The following is a 23,094-nucleotide window of genomic DNA, read 5'->3' as shown; positions in this document are numbered from 1 at the left end:
AACACTATAAAAACTCTCCTGGATTAGCCACTTTCGAAGGGCAGTACAGAACTTGTTGTACGGCAAGTCAGTCATTCCCTTAGGCAGAGAATTATAAATTAATGGAGCCATATAGGCACAGTTTTTCCTAAAAAGCTCCAGCTTAGGGACGGGCATTTTTAAGGGAAGGCGATTAATTTTGCGTCTAAATGTGTTATCATTAGATATAAAAAGATAACCGTGGTTTTTAACAAATTTAGAAACTTCATATATGTATATGCAAGGTACGGTTAAGAGACTATGTGCCTTGAAGATAGGTTTACATGATTCTGTCCAGCTCATTCCGTACAGTGCTCGAATGCACTTTTTCTGTGCTATAAATAATCTAGCAATGTCGCAAGAATTCCCCCATATCACGATGTCGTATCGAATTATAGAACATACGTAGGCATGGTATACCATAATCGAGGTATGGCGGCTCGTCACGTCTTTCACTTTTCTAAGTGCGAAAACGAACTTGTTAATTTTTACACATAAACTATTAACATGATCTTTCCATGAGAGATGTGTGTCAAGAATAATACCCAAAAATTTTGCACTATTTATTTGTTTGATATCTGTATTTTTGTAGCTAATGTTTAGTTCAGTGTTTTTACCCTTATAAGTTTTAAAATTAATTAGTTTTGTTTTGTCTATATTTATTTTTAATTTGTTTATTTCTAGCCATTTTACTACATCTTCTAGTGTTTTATATATTTCTTCTTTGAAGGTGTCTACGTTTTTACAGTCCAAGATTATGGTAGTATCGTCTGCAAATTGGACACAGTTATGTTTGAGGGCACGTGGAAGGTCATTCACATATATAAGAAAGAGTAGAGGCCCTAGAATGCTCCCCTGCGGCACCCCAGAACAATTAGCTCTTTGATACGAATCAAATTGCACCACATTATTTGTTCCGGTATCAAATTTTGTAATCCTGGCAAATTGTTTCCTGTTTTGCAAGTAGGACTGGAACCATTGCAAAGACGAACCCCTAATGCCATATTTCTCGAGTTTCGAGAGGAGAATTGAATGATCAACAAAATCAAAAGCTTTGCTGAGATCTAACAATAGTGCTAGAGTTGGAATTTTCTGATTGATATTATTAATGATGTTGTTTATTAAGGTAAAGGTAGCTAGTTGTGTTGATTTATATTTTCTGAAACCAAATTGTTCTGGTGCCAAAATATCATATTTGTCGAGGAAATTGACTACTCTTTTGAGCATAATTCTTTCGAAGACCTTTGATAAAACCGGAGTAAGGGCAATTGGTCTGTAATTATTTTTGTCTGATTTAGGCCCCTTTTTATGCAATGGTTTTATTATGGACAATTTAAGTTGATCTGGAAAACATCCTTCCTCAAAAGATAAATTTATAATATGAGTCAACGGTTCTGAGATGAATGGTGCAATACGTTTCAGTAATTCAGTATTAATTTCATCGTAACCAGTTGACTTTGAGTTTTTTAGTGAAATTATTGTGTTAAAGACTTCTTTTGCATCCGTCGGTTCTAAAAAAATACTGGAATTGTTGCTGTTTACATTTGTGTACTGAGTCTCATTATGAGCAGAAGAAGAAGCAGTATCTCTAGAACATTGAACTACATCTATAAAAAAATTATTAAAAATGTTTGCTATATCAGATCCAGATGTAATTGTACTGCCGTTATCCACAATACTTTCAATGAAAGCACCAGATTTGGGAGCAACGCCATCAACATAGCGTTTCACTACGTCCCAAGTTGCTTTACCTTTATTTTGCGAGTTTTTGATGTAGTTGTGGTTGCAGAGTGACTGAGTACTGTTTATACATTTACGTAGCAATCTGGAATATTTTAAATACGCTACTTTAGTACTATTATTTTTATTTATATAGTAGTTGTATCTCAATGTTCTTTTGGTTCTACAGCTGCTTTTTATACCTTTCGTAATCCATGAAATTTTACCAGCTCTTAGATTATTTCTTCGTCTTATAATGGGAAAGCAAAGTTTAAGAAATAATGTCAATTCATCGTGAAATTCATTAAAGGCAACATTTGTATCTAAATTGTTAAAAGTTTCGGAAAAAGATAAACTACTAATACACTCTACAAATCTGTTTATGTTGCTTTTACTATAATCTCGCCCAGTTGTAAAATAATGTTTAAATATATTCAATTTTTTTTTGGTTTCAAATTCGATAGTTTGTGCTGTATCGTGATCTGATAGATAAAATTTGTGGGTTTTACCTACTGCTGTAGGAATATTACTAAGGATATTGTCTATGCATTTATCTAGGCGTGTTGGTTCCTTGATATGACACTGTAGTCCATAATTCGCAATTAGTTCCATAAATTCAATACTGGCATTATCGCGGGCCAGAATATTGATATTAAAATCGCCGCATATTATTAGTTTACTCTGTTTGTGGCGAAATTTCGACAGCGTTTCATTCATTTTTCTAAAGAATACATTTATATTGGAATTAGGAGTCCTATAAATACATAAAATAATCAGTTTTAATTGAGTAATTTCTAGACCGCAGATTTCAAATTCTTTTTCAATACTCATTCTGTTAATGTCGCATAGTTTTAAGCCTTTGAAGTCATTACGCAATAGAATACAAGAACCCCCTCTCCGTTGAGATTGACGCGAAAAAATAGAGGACACATGATAATTATTTAAATTTAAAAACTTTTCCTCACCTTCTATAATAAAGTGTTCGGTAAGACATACTGCGATAACACGTTTGTTAGACTCATGTAATTCATTGATGGCTAAATCTAAATCATTCATTTTATTGAGTGCGCCTGCAATATTTTGGTGCATAACACTACAGAGTAAAGACGGATTGCAGTTATTTACGAAAAAGCTGATCTTTGTTCACATTCGTGGATTTTACAGATTGCTTTACTACAGTAAAGACGTGTGAAAGAAGTGCTACAGAGTAAAGACGGATTGCAGTTATTTACGAAAAAGCTGATCTTTGTTCACATTCGTGGATTTTATAGATTGATTTTACAGATTGCACTTTGCCTGGCGCTATCATGCCACGAACGTTCCAGGTTGCAATCCGTTGTTGTTTTCGGATTGACGTTTTCTTGAGTGCACCAGTAGCATCACTGCTTGCTAGGACCTGGTGAGTCATCCTGGCAGAGTCTTCGGTAGCCAATTTCACACCGCTTGGCCCGGTAACCAAACGGCGCCGGGTGTTAATCGGATCATCCAACGAAGTCGCTCTTATTAGTTCAGCTGTATCCATGAGGGTCTTTTTCTTGGGCTAATACTTCATGGTGGGCGCCCGGGTCCTTCCATGGCAGTGCTTTTAAAGGTGATTTAATACCTTACGGTTACTGAGACCGCTCCTGTGAAGAGTTGTCGGGTTATTTACCGCCGCCCGATGCTCGGCGTTGAACTTTTACGGCTGGGTCGTTCTCTTCCAGGACCAACCCTCCTCCTTTTTCATCCGGGCTTGGGACCGGCAACGGCGGAGTTATATAACTTATGATATTTACTTCTAGAGGAATATAGAAGGTAGTCAAAAATCTTAAAGTGGGGACTTCTTTTATTTTCGAAACTGCTTTTTACGGCCATACTCAAAGTAACCGCACACTGTCAACTTTTAGTCAGCCGATAGTTCGTTTGGGCTCATAAATCGTAGTACGCAGATTACAAAGATCAGGTATTTAGCCGGTATCAGACAGACTGAAAACATCGTTTGAAATCAATATTTTCTCTTAAAAAAATTCAACCATCGGGGCAACAGTCGGCCGACTGTTTCGTCTGCAGTTTACAGATATTCTTACGTAAAAGGACAATTCAACCGCAAAAAAGCCACATTTCACAATTCGAAAACAGTTTAATAAAACTTCCAAGTTAGAAGGGACGCCATCCATAATACGAACATTGAACCTTTTAAAAACTATGACAATAAAAAAGATATATTTCCTCAGAAAGTTCGCCTATAAACGTGTTACATGTAATTGGCCGACAATTTATGTGGCGTTCGGAACTCTTCGGAACAGTTCGGGTGGAATCGGAAACTTGAGAATTGAGTCCTTACGCAGTTGATAGGACTTTGTCACAGTTAAATTGACTGTTTTTATTCGTTTTTTTTGGCAATAATATCGTTGTTTTGGTAACATTAAGCTTTATTATTTTTGTAGTTAATGTCGTGTGAAACGGTTTCTATGATTTCCATAACTGTCTTACATGGCTATAGGGAAACATTTGAAATAAAGAGTATTAATGATACTAGTTTGTAGGTACATTTATATGTCACTCCAGCTGGGTGGATGCGTTAAATAAAATAGCCCTTTGACTGAACAAGGACTACCTATATAGAAACACTAGCTTTTGCCCGCGACTTCGTTCGCGTGGAATAGTGACTTCCGGCAGATTTTTGGTTTTACCCACATAGTTCCCGATCTCGCGGGATTTTTGAGAAGTTCCCGCTCCCACAGGATGAATTAAAACAATAACATGAACCGAACACGTGTAATGACACCATTGCGCGATTAACGCCATCTATCTACGAAGCATAGGAACAGCTCGACATTTGACCAACAGATGGCACTGTATGTCCGTAATAAATTTTATTTTTTATTTTTTTGTAATAAAAACTATCCTATGTCCTTGCTCAAGTTTCAAACTATGTCTGTACCAAATTTCACACAAATCGGTTCAGTAGTTTAGGCGTGAAGAAAAGACAGACAGACAGACAGAAAGACAGACAGACAGAGTTACTTTCGCATTTATAATATTAGTTTGGATAAAATATGTTATTGAATGAATGATGATGATAGTAGTTCAAAGACCAGCTGTTTTTAGAACGGCAATTTTTACCTCTGTTAGTACCTACTTACTCTGACTGCACCCGGGGTGGGTCGCTAGTTTAGTATAATTTAAAACTGAAATAACTTCATTTACATTCATAATCATGATTCTCTCAAAAAGAAAATCTCAGACCACCTTATTATTCATCTCAGCAGTCATTTTATAAAAAATTACTACGTAATAAGACTTAAAAAGGTCTTAAATCTTTCAAACCACGTTAATAACAATTAATAAGCTCTTGTCACAAATTAATATTAGTCATTTTAGGCCTTTTTTTATTAAATATTGACTTTTCATTCACGCTCATAATATTCTAACCACCAGCACAAAAAATGAGGTACCTTTATGATGCCGTAGTTAGTAAATTGTTGATTCAATTTGGATATTCTTATTTGTTATAAAAGTAGATTTTTCCTTCTTTAGACATGTTCTATCAAAATCGGCACAACCGTTTTAAAGTTATTTGTGTTGTTTTGTCAGCAAGGACAAGAATTTCAAGCACAGAATATCTATTGACTTTTCTTTGAAACATACGCCTAAGCTTAAATTTTATTTTCCTAATAAAGTACATACAACGAGAAAAAAAATACAGAGCCTTTCTAATGTCATCTTTACGCTTGTAAAAAAAAAGTACTTTATTTCCAAAAAGCCTACTTGTACAATGATTTATTAAGCCACATATCGTAAACCTAATGTATAATTTAGTTACTATAATAAGACATGCTAAGTCTGGTTTAAGTATATTTAACGATCCTTTGTTAAAACCTACTTGAAGCCTTGTTATTTGCTGATATACATATTTAATTTTACATTTCTTTTTGCCTCTACTTTAACTGTGTAAGTTCAATTTACAAGCTGATCTATAAGTGTATTATGTATTTTCTAGTCTCAGTAACTGCCTACATATCTATGATGATATTAAAAAGCTGTAAAGTTTGTTGGTTACACTGCTTCAATCTCAAGAACGACTGCACCGATTTGGAACTAAACTATCCAAGTGCGCGGACAAATACATGAGACGCTGAGACAAAATATTTTTCAAAATATTAAATTAACCCAGAATATTGCACTCATTTGCTTTGTACAAATACTTATGATCTTACAAAATAAAAAATCCTTCTAAAAAACCTAATAAACATGAAAAAGAGACATTCAAATGCTATAAGAAAGTATTTAAAAAAAAAAACAGTATTAAGATCCACTAAGCTTATTTGTCGACCCAAATGTCCGTCACAAGTATTATCAAAACCTTTTTTCACCTTCCCAAGTTCACGTTCAATTTAAATCTCATCACTTCACAATTCTTTTATTCTCATTGACAAACATCAAAACACGGGCCATTAATATAAAAATCATTTCTAAAACCATTCAAAGGACCTTAACTCAATTCTATCTTGAAAAAATTTTTTTGTTGAAACCGCAAATTATTCTTTTCATTTTGGACGAAAAAGCGAAATAATAAGCTTTTGTTTAAGTCAACAAAGGTGTTAATTTAAGAACACTGCCATTTGTTTGAACGAAATTACAATTCTAAATCTGTCACCCTATAAAGATATTACGCTTATAATCTGTGATTCGAAGACATTTTAATGTTGTAATTTAAATCTTAGGGTTACCCCACATTTATCAACGCGGGACACCTTTCAAAAATGCCTTTATATCTACATTAAAAAGGTGTAACTAATCTGCGGGATAGTTCAAAAGAGTTACCGTGGCCCTGGTATATGAAGGGCTTAAGAAGAAACATGATGGGTTTTAGTCAGTAGAGTCTGACACTCCCTCAAGCTGCTAACCCACAGCGGGAGTCATTTGATGATTTCCCATAAAAAAGGGTTACTAATACCATTCGCATTGGCTTGGCTCAAACGACGCGTTGCGATGAACGAAACGAGCTATTTGTCGATTAGCTGATCACATCCATACTGATAAGTGGAGTAGTGTGATACGCATTCGGCTTAAGGCGATTCCTTGTTGATAAATGTGCGGAAACCTTTAGAATAACCGCACACTGCAAATCTTTTTGTCGGCTGACTGATTGTTTGGGCTCATAAATTAGTATGATGATGAATGGTAGTACGCACATTACAAAGATCAGGTACTTAGCCGGTATCAGACCGACTGAAAACTTTGATCAGGATCAAGATTTTCTTTAAAAAATATTTTTATTTTTCTCATCGGGCAACTGTCGACCGACTGTTCAGTCTGCAATGTGCGGGTCCTCTAAATCTGTCACCCCATAAAGATATTACGGTTATAATCAGTAATTCAAAGACATTTTAATGTTGTAATTTAACTCTTAGGGATTACAGATTAGGGTACTAATTTGAATGGGGTTGTAACAAAGGAGTATGAATGTAAAGTGATTGTTAGTTTGTATGTGGTTTATAAGAGAAATATTGTGTGTTAAATCGCTTTGTTTTGAAATTGTCAAAAGGAATGCCTCGTTTTATAGTGTAAGTGTTTTTGGATCTAAAATATTTAACCCTTGATATAGACTAGTGACTAAGTATTCCTTATAAATCATTCTGTCTATTGGAGAATCCGCATGAACAGCCGTGTTTTGAGTTTATCTCCAATAGACAGACAGACACTGAAAGGAATTTAAGTTTATAATGTGTAGTGAAATTGATGATATAACATTAGTTGTTGGTTTAATACATATAACTAAATGAAATAAAAACAACTATCAGTTATCAACATTGTATATTTTCTGAATTTTAAAATTGCCCAACAAGCAGTAATTGCATAAAATCATATTCATGTCACAAAGACAAGTTTCCCAACCCCAAATAATTACCAAAAATATTTTCAAAAACCAGTTGCCATGTAACACAATTTCCATAGCATAAAAATTTCAAGCTTTTTACACGAGTTTTGTACGTTTTTACGAGACTAAACCCTGGAACGTTGAGCTGGAGGATTATGGCGCATTTTTCTCGAAACAAAATTAGCAGTTGTTCCGCTACAAACTTAAGCTGTAAGGCGTGGGTCGCTTAGACGCGGAGGCGGGAGCGGAAATTTGAAAGGAAATTTTCTGAAGTATATTTTGTTTGTGTGGGTTTAGAGTTGGAGGTAATTAGTTTGAAGATATTATGGAAATATGAAGCTAATATAATAAATATTTGTGACTAAGCTATTGCCCGCGGTTTCCATTTTGGAAACTACTTTTGGTAACCGGATAAAAAATAGCATATCACCTTCTTCAATAAATGGTCTATCTAACACTGAAAGAATTTGTAAAATTAGTCCAGTACTTTCTGAGATTAGTGCGTTCAAGCAAGCACTTTAGTTTTGTAGTATATTTTTAGTATATATTTGTAGTTTTTCCACATTTTCACTCTAAAAAGGGCTTTTTCTGTTCACCAAGTAACAGAAACAAGATTTTTTTTTAAACCATGTCGTCTCCATTATTGCGCATTCCACTTTAACTCGACAAAGACCAGAATAAAGATGTTATACTGAATTATCTTACAGCGTTCTCATTTGGATGAATAACACTTTCTTTTGTTTTAGCTCTTTCTTGAACAATTTCTAGTGAAAATTATTATAAAATATGTCTGTTACTGTCACAATTTTGACTGTAGTTATTTTATTACTTCAGTTGTCTGATATAAATCGTGTTATTTCTTCTATTATGCCATCAAAAAGGTACACATTTGACAGCACTAAAATACTGCTGAAAACGGACATTAAACCAAAATCTTCTTGATACACATCCTTGTCACCACTAGACCTAAGAGACCACATAGTGTTATTCTTTAAAAACCTACTTATTATTTTTATTTCCAAAATTAAATCAACCAACATCCTAGTCTCCAAAGCACCCCAACAAAAACACACTTCACCCCAAAAATCGTAATAAAACCAATTTCTAACACTTGAACCAAAATCTTCCCGAACCATGGTCTGTCTACACCAGCTTACTCCAAGCTTACACGTTCCAACAATATTAGGATTATGCAACTAATAAACGGGAACCAAGGCAAAAAATAATAAAAAAATCTTTTCAAGCAGCGAAAATATTTTAAAAAGCGCACGAGCCAAGTATTTTTATAAGTCCCACTCCTGTTTTGTTAGAGCGAAGAAAAGGAAAAAAACTCCTATTTTCTCACATTTTCCTAGTACTTCGCTGGGGGCATTCTTATCCTGGTATCATGGAATGTAGGGGTAAAGTGTTTTAATTATGTAAATGCTTTATGTGGTATGTGATTTTTGAACATTGTGTGTGCTCTAGAAATATTACAAGATGTGTTATTTTACTTAAAAAAGAATAAATCGTATTTAAGATAGTTAAAGATAATTTAGTGTTTATGTATTAAAGTGGTATAGAACCTACCCTTAAAACTGGCATATCATGCTTAAAAGGAGGCTGCAATCGCCTACTGTTGTAAATCATTCAGTTCAGAAATAAAGATTTTGATTTTTGATTTTTTTGGTCTTATTTATCTCTCAAGAATATAATACACCTAAACTTTTGTTACCTACTACACAATAAGAACACTCACAATACATTCATATATTTACTTACCAGAATATAAAAACTACTGCAATTTAAATCCGATACCACAAACAAACACACAGCTCTCTATTACAAAATATCGTCTAAAAAACCAACAAATAGTTACCAATACAAAATAAACGAGTGTTAAACAAAGCGAGCTATTTAATTGAACCAGATTGAACCGGATCGGTCTGGATCGCAGCGCGGATAACCGGTTCGTACCAGGATTATTCGAAATACTGAACAATGGCTAAATGGTTTTTAAATATTTTGTTGTAATTTTTTTAAAAGATTATGCATGGTGATATTATATGTCATACATATATTACAAAAACTTGCAAAAAACAAAGCAGTCAGCTTTCCATATAAGTTTGATTTAAATGCTTGAATATTTATAATCCTTAATACTCATACTCACTTTCAAGTTAAGATGATGCTAGAAGTAAACACTTGTAATTGGCTTTCAAGTATTTAATCTTGTACTACTATTAAGTTATTTAGCAAGTCTTCCATGTAAATAAATAGTTAATAATAATAAGTTTTTTAAGACATGAACATTATCTCAAACTATGGTGGGTCGGCTTCCAGTTTTAACCAAATTGATCACGCAATATTGTTTGATCAGAAAATTAAAGCAAAGCTTACAATATTGTAATTAACGGACAACTACCAATTTATCGAAAGAATATGCAAATAATATTCCATATAAACTTACAACCACATAAGTACTGCAACATATATATTATCGTACATTAAATATTGGTTTAACTTGCCAATCAGATGATGTGAACGTGCATCGCTAATAAGCCAATAAAGAATTTAACATCATTATTTAAAAGCTTACAACTTTGTTGATTTTTGTGTTATTAAGTAATGAAGGCTGTTTGAGTATGATGTGTCAATCTGTTTTTCATGAACTTTTGGTATATATATTCGTTAAGTTATCCTAAAGTGCTTACAAGTTAGTCATATTGTAACAAACGTTAGGAAAGGAAAATAGTTTGAGAAAAAAAACTATAAGAATATAATAACCTTATTGGAAATTATAGTTTTGAGCCGTTTGGGGTCGAAACGCTCGGACCGTGGGGCCCGAGTTCGCGGTTACTTTACAAGGACATCGCGAATAGGCTTGTCGACGCTTCGCGTGACCAGAGGGCTGGCTTATTCTTTGGACAAAGAATTAGCATTGCCATTCAACGTGGCAATGCAGCCAGTCTTCTGGGCACGTTTCCGGAGGACAGTGATGCGGAGGAATACTTCGACGACTGATCGATGTTCTTTTATATAATATGTTTTATGTTTATATATATTTTGTACATACTATTTAATTTTTAGATTTGTATAAAGATAAGTAGTTTAATTTTGTATATATAGTATAAGAATGTGATCTACAAAAAAATTATAAATTAAATACCTATTTCTCGCTGAAATCTAGTAATCATTTCTTGAGTAAGTTGATAAAACTCTCAAAAAAATCTTGCTACGATAACTATAAAGTTAATGGTTTCTATTTAAATAAACTTTATAAAATGCAATTTTCAGTTTTTTTTGTTTTAAACAAATACAGCATTTCAATCAGAAATAAAAGAGTTTGCAGTGTACAAATAAGAATAAAGTTGATACTTAATGCAAACAGCAATCTAAACTATAGTCTGAGGTCAAAGAATTTTCTTAAATTCACAACTGCTTATACAAAACCCTACCACTTCATGTGTCAGATTATATTTTGCTAGTAATTTCCACAAGGAGTATACTCTCAAGAATTTTAGACACATTTTTACAATGCCAATAACAAACCTCAGAAACAAAGTTGCCACTTCACACAACTAACATCACCCACTCACTGAAATGAAATAAAATTGCTTATTTTGCCAGTTGGACATTACACCACTTTTACACGTCATTTTAAGAACGCTGAGGTCGGCATTTCCTAACTGACTCATCCCTGAGAAGAAACCTCCGAAATAACTCCTCAAACTAACCGTCAATTTTGTTTCAGATCACGCATCAGCGATAGTAGGCACCACAGCGCGCCTGCGATGCCGCATCGACGGACGTTCCTGCGGCGCCATGCATAGCATCAAGTGGTATAAGTCTGAGTCACGGCTTTATGTGTATTCTATATCGGGGAACACGGCTATTGATAGGCCGGAGGGGCCTATGAAAGACAGGTGAGGACTTTTTAATTAATGATGTATAGTTTTTGTTAATAAATTAAGGCCTATTAGTTCACCGACAATATAAACGCCAATTTTCTTAAAACAACTGTGTACTATCAATTTTCAGGATCAATTATAAAAAATGTTTTAAGGAAAACTTTGTCGTTGAATATAGGTCTCTGTGTATGGTAATAAGAAAATCTACTGGCTCTCAAAAGATAGGCAAAATGGATGACAAAAATTGTGGCTATAAAATCTACAGTTTTTTTGTATACTTGTGATTTTCTTATAAATTATAGACGCTAGACAATAACAATACGTTTCTTAAAAGACTGGTTATCTTAGATCGGATCACATTATATCACCTTTAAAAGATTTACCCGCACGTGAACCACAATAAAACCGATATATTTCAACGTTAAAAACCGAAATCAGCACAAAATAAACAAGTTCACTAAAGACCTCGTGACGTAACGGCCATTGTTCATAATGCCCGCACTTACCGGCTATTGTGTGAAACGACACCGACGATACGTCTCTGTCTTGGCACATTTTGTGAGAAAATATAGCATTGTCTTATTTCTGAGATCGCAAACTCTAGTGTTATGAAATTTTGCTGAAAATAGTGCTGTATTTTTGTTGTGGTTTTGTAGGTGTGAAGTATTGAACTCGAAAAGATGCTCAACATGATTATAACAAACTATCTTTCACCCAAGTTGTCACCTGCCTCCCGAAGAAACTGCTTACCACAGCCATGTAAAATACCCAGTATGTAAATAACTAAGTTTCATCAGTGGCCGCCCTGATATTTGTGGGTGAATAAATAACAAATACACACTCACAAAATCATCGCCTTTGTAATATTAGTATATAAAGTAGACATTGCATCGCTTTTCAAAATAGGAATCTTTATGTATAGTGCTTTTTCTGTAACGTGACTATGTGTAAAAGGATATGAAATCCAAGAAAGATATCCAGGACTTCAAAAGTATTACCGGAATGTAGAATGTCATAGAAATTGCTGACATTCTAGTATTGTGCCAGGTTTCAATAGGCTTGCCCCCTTACCTACATACAAATGGGACTTCAATACATAATTAATAATTGGTGTAGATTTGTGAAATTTTGGAAAAAAAAAATATAATGTTATGGTAGAAAATATAAAATAGAAAAAACTTAATTTTTATAAAAAATCTAATTATACTTCAGTTTGTCACTACGTAAAGGCGTCATTCCGTCAATTCATACTGAAATCACAAAACACATTTAAAATTAAAGATGTCCAAACTATCACTAACAGCTGCTCACATTTATATTTCAAAAAATTAGTCTAGACACCCTTTCTGCTACCCATCAGTACATCATCAGCAAATTACATATACAACCAATAAACTATATTTTCAACCTTATTAGAAGCAGTAAGGTAGTGCCCAAACGCAAATTAACTTTGTCCAATCGTCCTTCGCACTGGACATACGTAATTATCCTGCACAGACACTGCAGACAAATTTAAGCCTTAATTAACAAGAAATAAGGTGTCAATTTATATTTCGTGTGCCACACACACGACGTAAATCGATACTCCCAAATTCAATCCTTATTTTCATATACGTAAGGTGCATGTTAAGTGTTGGTAAATTTTACCGATGAAGTTTACCTTTCTACACTTGGTTTGGCAGTACACTCGATTTTGGTCTTTATTTGTATGGGGATAAGGTGCAAGTGAAGTGCAAGTAAGTAGGTTGGTAGTTTTCACTGTAAAACTAATTGAATTCACAATGAGCGCAAAATGGCGGACTTATTACGTGTTCGAGTGAATTTTTAAATCTCTAAATTGGTATCGAGTTACGATCGAAAAGGTTTCTCTTCAGTTTTTCCAGGAAAAGGAAAAATAATAGAATTTTCCACTTATATTTTGTAATAGGAAGTTTTATTAGTTTCGATTCCAGGAATGATATTATGATGCGCTGTTTTTAAATTGTGAACAGTTATTTTCCTATTTCGTTTTTGTAAACTTTTTAGCTTTTATCCATATTTAACGCAACTCCTCATATTTCGAATTCCAATGAAATGTTTTGAAATATTTTTTAACACACATATATTAGGTAACAAATAGTAACAATTTATTCCCGGTGGGTCCCCGGTAATAAATTAATTTTCCATTTCATACCATGGAGTATAGGGATGCACGGGTAACTGGGTTGAGGAGGTCAGATAGACAGTCGCTCCTTGTGAAACACTGGTACTCAGCTGCATCCAGTTAGACTGGAAGCCGACTCCAACATAGTTGGGAAAAGGCTCGGGAGATGATGACAAGGTTTCATGTACGATGTTTGATATAAATGTTGCTTGCCAAAAGCAATCAAATAAAATTAGTGGCAGTACTAAAGATAAAATACTCATTCAGAACGAATGACAAATGATTAATTCTCCCTTTTATACTGAAAGAAAGTCTTGAAGGAGATTAATCAGAAGGCAATAAGAATTGCTGGTATATCTACACGTAATCCGAACGATCGAAAAAGATGGCACTCTGAGCTTTAGGGAGAGGTCACAGTGAGAGCGGAGAGCGACTAATTTATGCATGTATGCAAATGAATTACTTAACATTATTTTTAATTAATTTCTTCTCTTCTTAGCCTGCGTTCCGAAAGTTCAGAAATCATAGACACTTTCAGAATTTTCTGAATTGTTTACAAACATTTCGTCATATTAGCCACAATAAGGGTCCGTTCAGATAGACCGAATCGGAGAGCATCGGCGCGCATTTTTCTTTTCACACAGACCGGAGCGGATCGGCTGCGCGAGCATTAAAGAGCACGCAAATGGAGCCAAACGTCAAGAAAAAATACACGATCGGAGCCGGTCGGCTCCTCTTATTATTTCACACCGAGCGCATTCGAGCATTCTCAATGACAAAAGCAGTGCACATGCAAAAATAAACCTTACTTCAAATACTAAGTACTCAATTTTCAACGTGTTAAGAATTTGCTCTGCTCTTCGACCCAGTCTATCTGAACGGACCCTTATCATGTTTTCACATTCTGTGTAATGGGGGTACAATTTCATTATACATATTTTTTTTCGATATCGGTTAGAAATGCATAAAGCACAAAAAATACGGGGAAATTACAAATGTGGTTAAAATAATAGTATAGATAAAAATGACAATTTGACGTACTTTTCTAGACAAAGGGTGTTACATGGTGGCCAAGTGGCTTTATACTATGTACTTTGTGAAATAAAAAAATAACACAGAATTTTAATTTCGTTGGAATACGTCATCAAGTCATATAGTATTTTACCGTTGACTTCTTTTACTATTTTATTTTAGGGCTTTTTATTTTAGAACATTCCAGCCCCGTTGAGTCCCGTTGACCGTTATACGTCGATTAGCAAATTCTATCAGTTTGTACCGCTGTCGCTCCGCTTAAGCAATATAACCTCGCCTTATATAGGATTTATTAACGAGTGATAATGGAATCTGTGCTCAATGTTGATGTCATTTGGCATTAAGTGGGTTTTTGCGCTTCACGGGAAGAAACCTTTTCACTGCAGTTGGCATATTCATTAAATATAGATGAGATTGTAGCGGTTTGTCTGTTTTCTGATTGAATTTTTAGTTTTTTTTGTCTGAGTATCGACAGGTGATCTAGTTTTTAAAATAAAGCTATTTTAACATATCGATTGTGTCATTTGAAAACATTTTTAATTAAGACTTTAGAAAATTCACAAATACAAATAAATATTGATACAGAATCTTTGGTGTAATACCTAATATAGTAATCCAAAAAAAACCTTTATAAGTTCTCAGTCACAGAGGGTGGGTGTATACATAAATAGGCTACGTTTTAATTCAGCATGCCCCCGCATCATAATATAATTCACCACCCACCTCAGCAATGTAATAGAACACTAATAAACATACATACATTTTCAGAGCCTTCCATACTTACGTGACACCCAGCCGATCACGTAGCGTATTACTACGGCGTAGCGCTACGCCGTAGACCTCGCTACGCCGTAGCTCTGAGGTTACATTTAATTCTAGTCAATTTAGATTTCTTGATACTTTAGCGACTTTTAATAAGTGCTTTGAGTACAAAAAGGATTTTTTCTTTTTATATCAAATTATAATTTGGTAGACGTTCTCTCATAAATATGTAGACGTTGACTATAAGGCAGTTTTATTAAATTTCGCTGGAGGCTTTTGTCTAGATATATTTAGGTAATTTCTTTGCTGTCATTATTTTTGACTGATCTAAGCTCAAAGGTGACATTGCCGACCAAAGCTGGTATGTTTTATATCAAGATTTTTGAGTTAATTAAAATCAAATGTTTGATTGATTTAATCTCTTAGGTATTTAGTTTAAAATTGATTAGTTTAGTACAAACACAGACTTTTGAATTTAATTCCAGTTAAGAAGATAGGTATTTAATTTAAATGATAAAATACGTCAGAAGTATTATTTAGTAGCTGCTATATAATATTTTTTAATAATACTTAAATGATTTGCTTTCGAAGAAGGTTTAAATACTTTGATATAAAAGAAAAAAAATGTTTTATTGAATTAATTTGGCCAGCGAATGTTTTCCATGGTATTTACCGTGTATTTTTAGCTCTAGTTAATTTAAATGAATGTATTAAACAGAACTTTATATGACAAGTATAAACTAACCAACTTAGCTTTTTACAATTCCACGACATTTCCTAATAAAAATAAAACATTTAGAAACAAGGAAATCCAATAAAAAACCTCAGCCAATTTCCCTGGAAAAAAAAACACTTAAACCCCAACAACAGTGAGTTGCCGTAAATTACAGGTGCCATAATAGAGGGGGATTCCTGAAGCCTGAATATTTTAATATAGTTTCAGCGAAAATACAAGTGACAAGCCCACGTTGTGGTGTTAATAAATCTTTTGTCGGTACTGGTTTGTGTCTTTTTTAAAGGATTTTTTTTACACCTAACATTGCATGTAGGAAGGTATAGTATGTAGTTATAGAACTTGAAATATATTAATTCTAATCTATTAAGCTGAAAGTAATTATGTACTTGATCTGTGCGTTTAGTAAAATCAAACACTTAAAGTCGCAACTATTTCATTATATTTAAATAGTCGTTTTTCTTGAGCAATTAGCCATCTTATTAAAAAAATTCAATCATACTTCTGGTTCCTAATAAATTTAAATCGCACCACTAGTTCTTGGGATGAGCTCGAGCAAAAAACTCTTCAAAATATTTGAATAGACTAGCCTTATTTTTTTCCCAATATATACTTGACATACGCCTCTGACATAAGTAAAAAGAAAACCATTATCAAAATCAAACATGACCAGATAAATCTGATTTGTACCAAGATACACCTCTGCTTAACTCCCTAAGGAAAACAGGCGTCATATTATGTTACATAACGTGTATAACTTGATAATATAACTTGAATTACAAGCCAACGTAGGCCCAACAATCTTTGACAAACTTCCAAGTTTAACATAGGCGACGATTAAGTTAAACTAAGTTACAACACCTGACTAGACTTAGGATTACAGAGTGACTTAGCAAGCCTCATTTGCCTAGGCACATAGAAATGCGGGACTAATAATATGATCTAAACTTCAAACTAAAAAAAAGTCGTGGTGGCCTCGTGGGTAAAGAACAACCTCTCAAGCATGATTCCAGGTCAGGCAACTATTCACGTAACTTTTCTAAGTTTGTATGTACTTTCTAAGTATATCTTGGATACCAATGACTGTGTTTCGGATGGCACGTTAAACTGTAGGTCCCGGCTGTCATTGAACATCCTTGGCAGTCGTTACGGGTAGTCAGAAGTCAGTAAGTCTGACACCGGTCTAACCAAGGGGTATTGGGTTGCCGGGTAACTGGGTTGAGGAGGTCAGATAGGCAGTCGCTTCTTGTAAAACACTGGTACTCAGCTGCATGGGGTTAGACTGGAAGCCGACCCCAAATAGTTGGGAAAAGGCTCGGGAGATGAATATGATCTAAACTTGCAGTTTAAAGTTTCCACTTAACTGCATCGGTAGCAGTTTAATAAGCTTATTTTAACTCTGTCGGCAGTTACAAAGCTTTCTGGACTTAACGTCGTTACTATGGAATTAACTGGTAAAATCAGTCAGCTAGTTAATTAATCCGGAATATTAATTTTGTGTTGGCGAGTTTTTGTACTTAATTTATTCATTTTGTGAAACAGCTTCAGCGGCAAAGAGATATTGGTACATAATATTAAAAAGCAGTGCTGGTTTCATGTTTTTCTTTGCATTATAGAAACTAGAAATGAGTTTTCATCACGGAAAACTAGCCTTTTATACCTGAAACCGTGTACATATTACAGTAACAGCCTATATTCTTTTGACAATGAGGTTACTAAAATGATTGCATTGTGCCTATCTCTCAAAAATATTTGGTTTGCTATATTGCTTTTTAATGAAGAAGAACAAAAAAACATAGTTGTTAGTATAAGAAGGTAGTCCGACTTCCCAAAATGAAAGAGGTTCTCAATTCGATTTTTTTTTACTACTAAGCACTGCTGGTTTCAAAACCAAACAGCACCATATTGCAAGCAAATCAGAACTGACTTTATCAACGTCCGTTCATCAAACACCTTCAATCAAACATGAAAGTAGCGTGCGCCAAATAAAGCCAGCTCTGCAATAACACTGGGCTTAATTAGCCACAGTTTGGCGGTGCTAATTAGCCTATTCGAACAAACTTGTAATCACTATTTAAACCTTAAAGTTCCTCAACGAGTTCTGCTTACTGATAATTTTATAACGTTTGCACTGGATTTGGGAATTGTTATTATCGAATTAGAAGTGCAGACTGCAGAGTTTTAGTCAGCCGATAGTTTGTTTGGGCTTGTTAATCAGTATGAAGATGAATGGTAGTACGCACATTACAAAGATCAGGTATTTAGATATCAGACCGACTGAAACCTTTGATTGGAATTTTTTGCCTACTATCGGGTCAACTATCGGCCGACTTTTTAGTCTCAAGTGTGTGGGTATTCTAAGAGAGGGGTTAAAGCCTGCGTTTTGGGGTTGTTTCGACTGTAATTTTAGCGGCTTTCCCAGGAAATACCAGTCTTAATGGAAGTGTGGTTAAAGTTTTGGATAAGAACAGTTAACGCGAAAGTTTGGTGATATTTAATTTTAATTTGGATGTTTGTATGCGATGCCAGTCTAAATTGGGTTTGATATAATATAATTTCGAAATTAATACACCTTTATTGTAACTTACTATACTTTCATTGTCAATATCGGCTTATCCTCCAAGCAAAATATAATATTTTAGAAGAGAATTCTGTCCTTGTAGAGAATCCAGATAGATTAGCTAACTCATGAAGAAAAAAAAACTAAGCTATAAACCAACAAGAAAACAACCCAAGAATACAGAACAAAAAACCATACATCAGAACATCAATTTTAATCCAAAAGGACACTCAACCAACTTGATTAGTTTGAAACTGAACCGAGCTTAAGCACCGGTGTATAAATCTGCAGTAAATCCGTTTCGGTGCGGGCTAGCCTACCCACTACTTCGTCCTACGTTGATTTGTACCGGTCGTTAAACGTTTTTGGAGCGTAATGGCACTTGCATTTGGGTCATACTGATTTCGGTTGTCTGATGGGATTGGTTTAAGTGGTATTGGTAATGATGTATGTAGATATGTTTGTTTTGCTATTTTAATTGTTTTTATGTAGTAAATGGTGAGAAAGATAAATGTGTAAAGGTAGCTTACTCTATTTCTCTCATCTTGAAACTAACCTATATAAGTTTATACTATGCACTAACTGAGTAACCCATTTAAATAAAAACAATAATTTTTAAAACAAATTTTACGCCAGAACATAACATCCTTCATAAACGCACAGCCAGCCAACAGTAATTACATTACTAACTCCATAAACGTCAACGGTATGAAATATTAAATAAACATAAATCTCAACTAACATAGCTTCAGTTATGCATAAAAACTGCATAAGCCGCCATTTTTATTGCACCCGGTTTTACTGCCACATAAATATGAACCGCTTTGCGTTGGTTCGAACCGGTTAGAACTGGTTATGACCGGAGTGGTGCCAGTTTCAATATCGCGATTTGAGGTGAGCAACGCCGGTGCATGGGAGTAGCATAGCATTGGTTCTTGTGGTGAGAAAGATTGCATATTTTCAGTAGAAATATTCAGTAGTATTTGCAGTAGAAAATCCTATATTGTGTGTATGCCAATTATGATGAAAAGACAGAGTCAATTTTTAATGAACAATGCCAAATTCAATTAATTAGTCAGACTCCTTTTTTCTGGAAGTCGGTTTCAAATATTAATTGCGGAAAACTTCAACTTTTGTAAGCCTCCTCAACCATTTACTTGTAAGTTAATCAAGTAAATCAAAACAATATTATTATTTTAAGTTGCACAGAAACAAGAAATGAAAAATACTTATTAATATTTATTCTAGGCGTCTGCAACCTCAAAACGCCACAAATATCACATCTCATTTTTAGTCCAAAACAGAATTGCCATATTATAAATTAAGTTAATAATACAATCACAATTTGGCAACACCAGAGGACCAATTGGGACTCATTTGCATACTCCATGCACTATATTTCGTTCATCCACTTTAATGGGTAGTTGGAAAACTATGCCGTACGAGTTAACTTATTGGCTCTGTCCACAGGTCAAACTGTACTTGTAGTCTATTTTGAAAGTAAAATTGTTATAAAAAATAATCATTAATCTCATCTACAGGCTTTATAATTTTTGATATATTGCCCAAAGTACACGTTCAGAACTTAGAAGCTACGACAAATAACTTTAAATTAAAACAGCATTTAGCTATTCGTAGTGGTCTAGTTGGTAAAACACCGGCTTCTTCAGTGCGGGTTCGATTCTGGAATACGCAAGTGCCACTGTAACTTTTCTGTACGTAAATATAGTGCCTAAGTATATTGGACTCCAATGACTGATTAAAGTTGAAGGAAAACATCTTAAAGAAACTTGAACTATAAAGTCTGAAATCACCAACCTGCATTGAGCAAGCGTAGTGATGAACGCTCAATCAAAATTTATAATCCTCCATAGAGAAGGGCTCTGCTCTACAGTAGGATGATGATGATGATTTCAGCCAAGTTTCTTATTCCAAAATGTTAATTAGCTTTCGCTCAAAATGCAAATGAAATCACAACCAATAATTAACCAATTACACCTTAACATTTCTCATAGGCTTTCCCATAGGCTCCCAGTAGCCCTATTTTCGGCTACAAACAGTGCATACCTCGTCCGTTATTCGCCACAGTGAGGGCGCTCAATTATCTGCACTGACTAGCGACGGGGAATTTTCGATTCGAGCCAGTGGTTCTCAAACATGTTGGGTAATGGCCCCCTTGTGGGAACGTTTGTCGTGGTAATGGGGGAAATAGTGGCCAATTGAGGTGGCTTTGATTGTTGATGGATAGATGGTAAACTATGGAAGGGTGTAAGAGTAATGAATGATACTGGTACAGGTCAAAGAAAAAAATTTAAATGATAATTATTTTACACTGATCCAAAATATATAAAAACAATCGAAAAAGTGGTAGACTCTTGACGGTTGCTAAGCGCATGCATTGCAGAAATAAAAGAGTGCATTTGTTTCTTAAAAAAACATGTATTTTTTGTGAAAACTGCATTTTATTTATCGCAATAACAAAATCAACTAGGTCAAAATCATCCACGTCAAATATAAACATAGTTTGAGCACCGCTGGTGCAACAATATTTGTTTAACTCGGCCAATAGTGCGCAAATAGGTCGGATTCCGTCATACGCGTTGATTGGCCTAATTATACAGCTGTTTTGGTTCATATTTTACATGTTTTGACTAATATTGCATTGTTGATTTTATGAGTAGTGTGTGATTTTAACTAACGTATCTATATATGCCTTCAAATATCATCTGCCTAGCCTTTTCCCAACTATATTGGGGTCGGTCGTATTCCAGCTTCATTGAATGCAGCTGAGTACTAGTATCTTATACGGAGCGACTGCCTTTCTGACATCTTCGACCCAGTTAGCTAGGCAAACTGTAACCCTTTGTTTGCCAGTTATAAATTGGCTATCGCAATTTCTGGCCTCTGACCACCCATAGAGACTGCTAAAGAAGCTGAAATGATAGCCAGGTCTCACTGATGTATATAATGGCGTCCACGGCCGATTTTGGAGACGGCGGCTGTTCTCATTTAAGGAGATCAGCCAGTTACGCAGGACATATTATAGTGCACGAGCATTTGCGCAGACACAGGTGCACTCCCTATCCCTTCACTCTCATTACCCGATGGGACGGCAATCCGACACGACCAGAAAGAGATCAGGCGCAGGACCGACATTTATGTGCTCTCTGACGCACGGGTGAATCAATCACCAACTTCCAGACTACGGGCTGCTTTGTGAAAGTTTAAGAAAACCCACAAAGCGATTTCGGCCCGACCCGGGAATCGAACCCGAGACCTCGAGCACAGTAGCTGCGCTCGCGACCACTAGACCAACGAAGCAAACCTTCCGAAACACGGAGAAACTCGTCACCCACGCTCCGACAGCACCAAGCATTGCTTAACCTTGTGATCGATTGACCCGTGCGGCTGTTAGTTCAAATTTTAATGTGCTGTTTAAATGTACCAGTACTGAGACCTCATTCATATACCTATGATATTTCGATATTATATAATGTAATGCAAAGTTTATTCAATACTAATAACTATTTACTAGAAGCAGGAATACAATTACAGTACACTATGTGCAAGAATATTGCAATTACCGTATAATAACCCGATCGAATATCGAGAGTAAACTGTAATAACATATAAACGTCAATACGATAATATTGCACATACAAGAAGTAAGGATCGAGTCTTGGTATAAGTTCTTTGTTTAAATACTTATACATAAGGCAAATATTTTAAGAATAAACTAAGTTACAAACGCTCAGGTCGATCGATCACAGAGTTAAGCAACGCTTTGCGTGGTCTTTCCGTGGATGATTAACCATATTTGTTTCGGAAGGCACGCTAGTTAGGTACTGGTTCAATTTGAAAAAAGTAATTTACTTATCACGGGAGACGGACAAAGCTGCGGGTAGAATCTAGTCGGTTATGGTAACTACCAATTAGTTATAACAAAAACAATTTTACAATATTATTTATTTGTTTCAATTATTTTTTTTTTCATCTCCTTGAGAGCTCTTGCATCAGTTATTATTTTTGTTTCGAGAATACAGCCGCAGTATTTAGAATTTACACGAAAAAACATATTTACAAAAATAAACATTTTGCTAAAAAGTTGCATCCACACCGCTTTCAAGTACGGCCGTTCCGGTTTAAAACCACCCCGAACCGGAATGCGCTGGTTAAAACCAGTATTTTCCGGCCGGCCGCCCCGTATATTGGGGTCAAAGGGTTAATATTATTATTTACTTATTGCGGACAAAAAGCATCAAAATAATTTTGGTCCTTTTTTACTTGGGAAAATGTTTTTACAGGCTTTGGTCTTTTGATGGTTAGTATATTTTTAAATGCCTAATGAATTTCTTTTCAATTACGCTTCAGTTG

At 34.8% G+C, this 23,094-nt stretch overlaps 1 protein-coding gene across 5 annotated transcripts in view; it reads left to right on the top strand.

The window, feature by feature from the left end:
• The window catches only part of LOC124642905 (hemicentin-1), a 470,700-nt gene that overhangs the window by 243,107 nt on the left and 204,499 nt on the right, over positions 1-23,094 (top strand). For all 5 annotated transcript variants that reach the window (XM_047181655.1, XM_047181654.1, XM_047181656.1 and 2 more), the window contains exon 3: positions 11,334-11,505. In XM_047181655.1, coding sequence (XP_047037611.1) covers positions 11,334-11,505 — 172 coding nt within the window. The remainder of the gene's footprint in view (positions 1-11,333; positions 11,506-23,094) is intronic.

The sequence above is a fragment of the Helicoverpa zea genome, chromosome 26, assembly GCF_022581195.2.
Source record: "Helicoverpa zea isolate HzStark_Cry1AcR chromosome 26, ilHelZeax1.1, whole genome shotgun sequence".
Classification (NCBI taxonomy): domain Eukaryota; kingdom Metazoa; phylum Arthropoda; class Insecta; order Lepidoptera; family Noctuidae; genus Helicoverpa; species Helicoverpa zea.
Note: the sequence above shows the minus strand (reverse complement) of the source record. Positions and strands in the feature narration are given on the sequence as shown.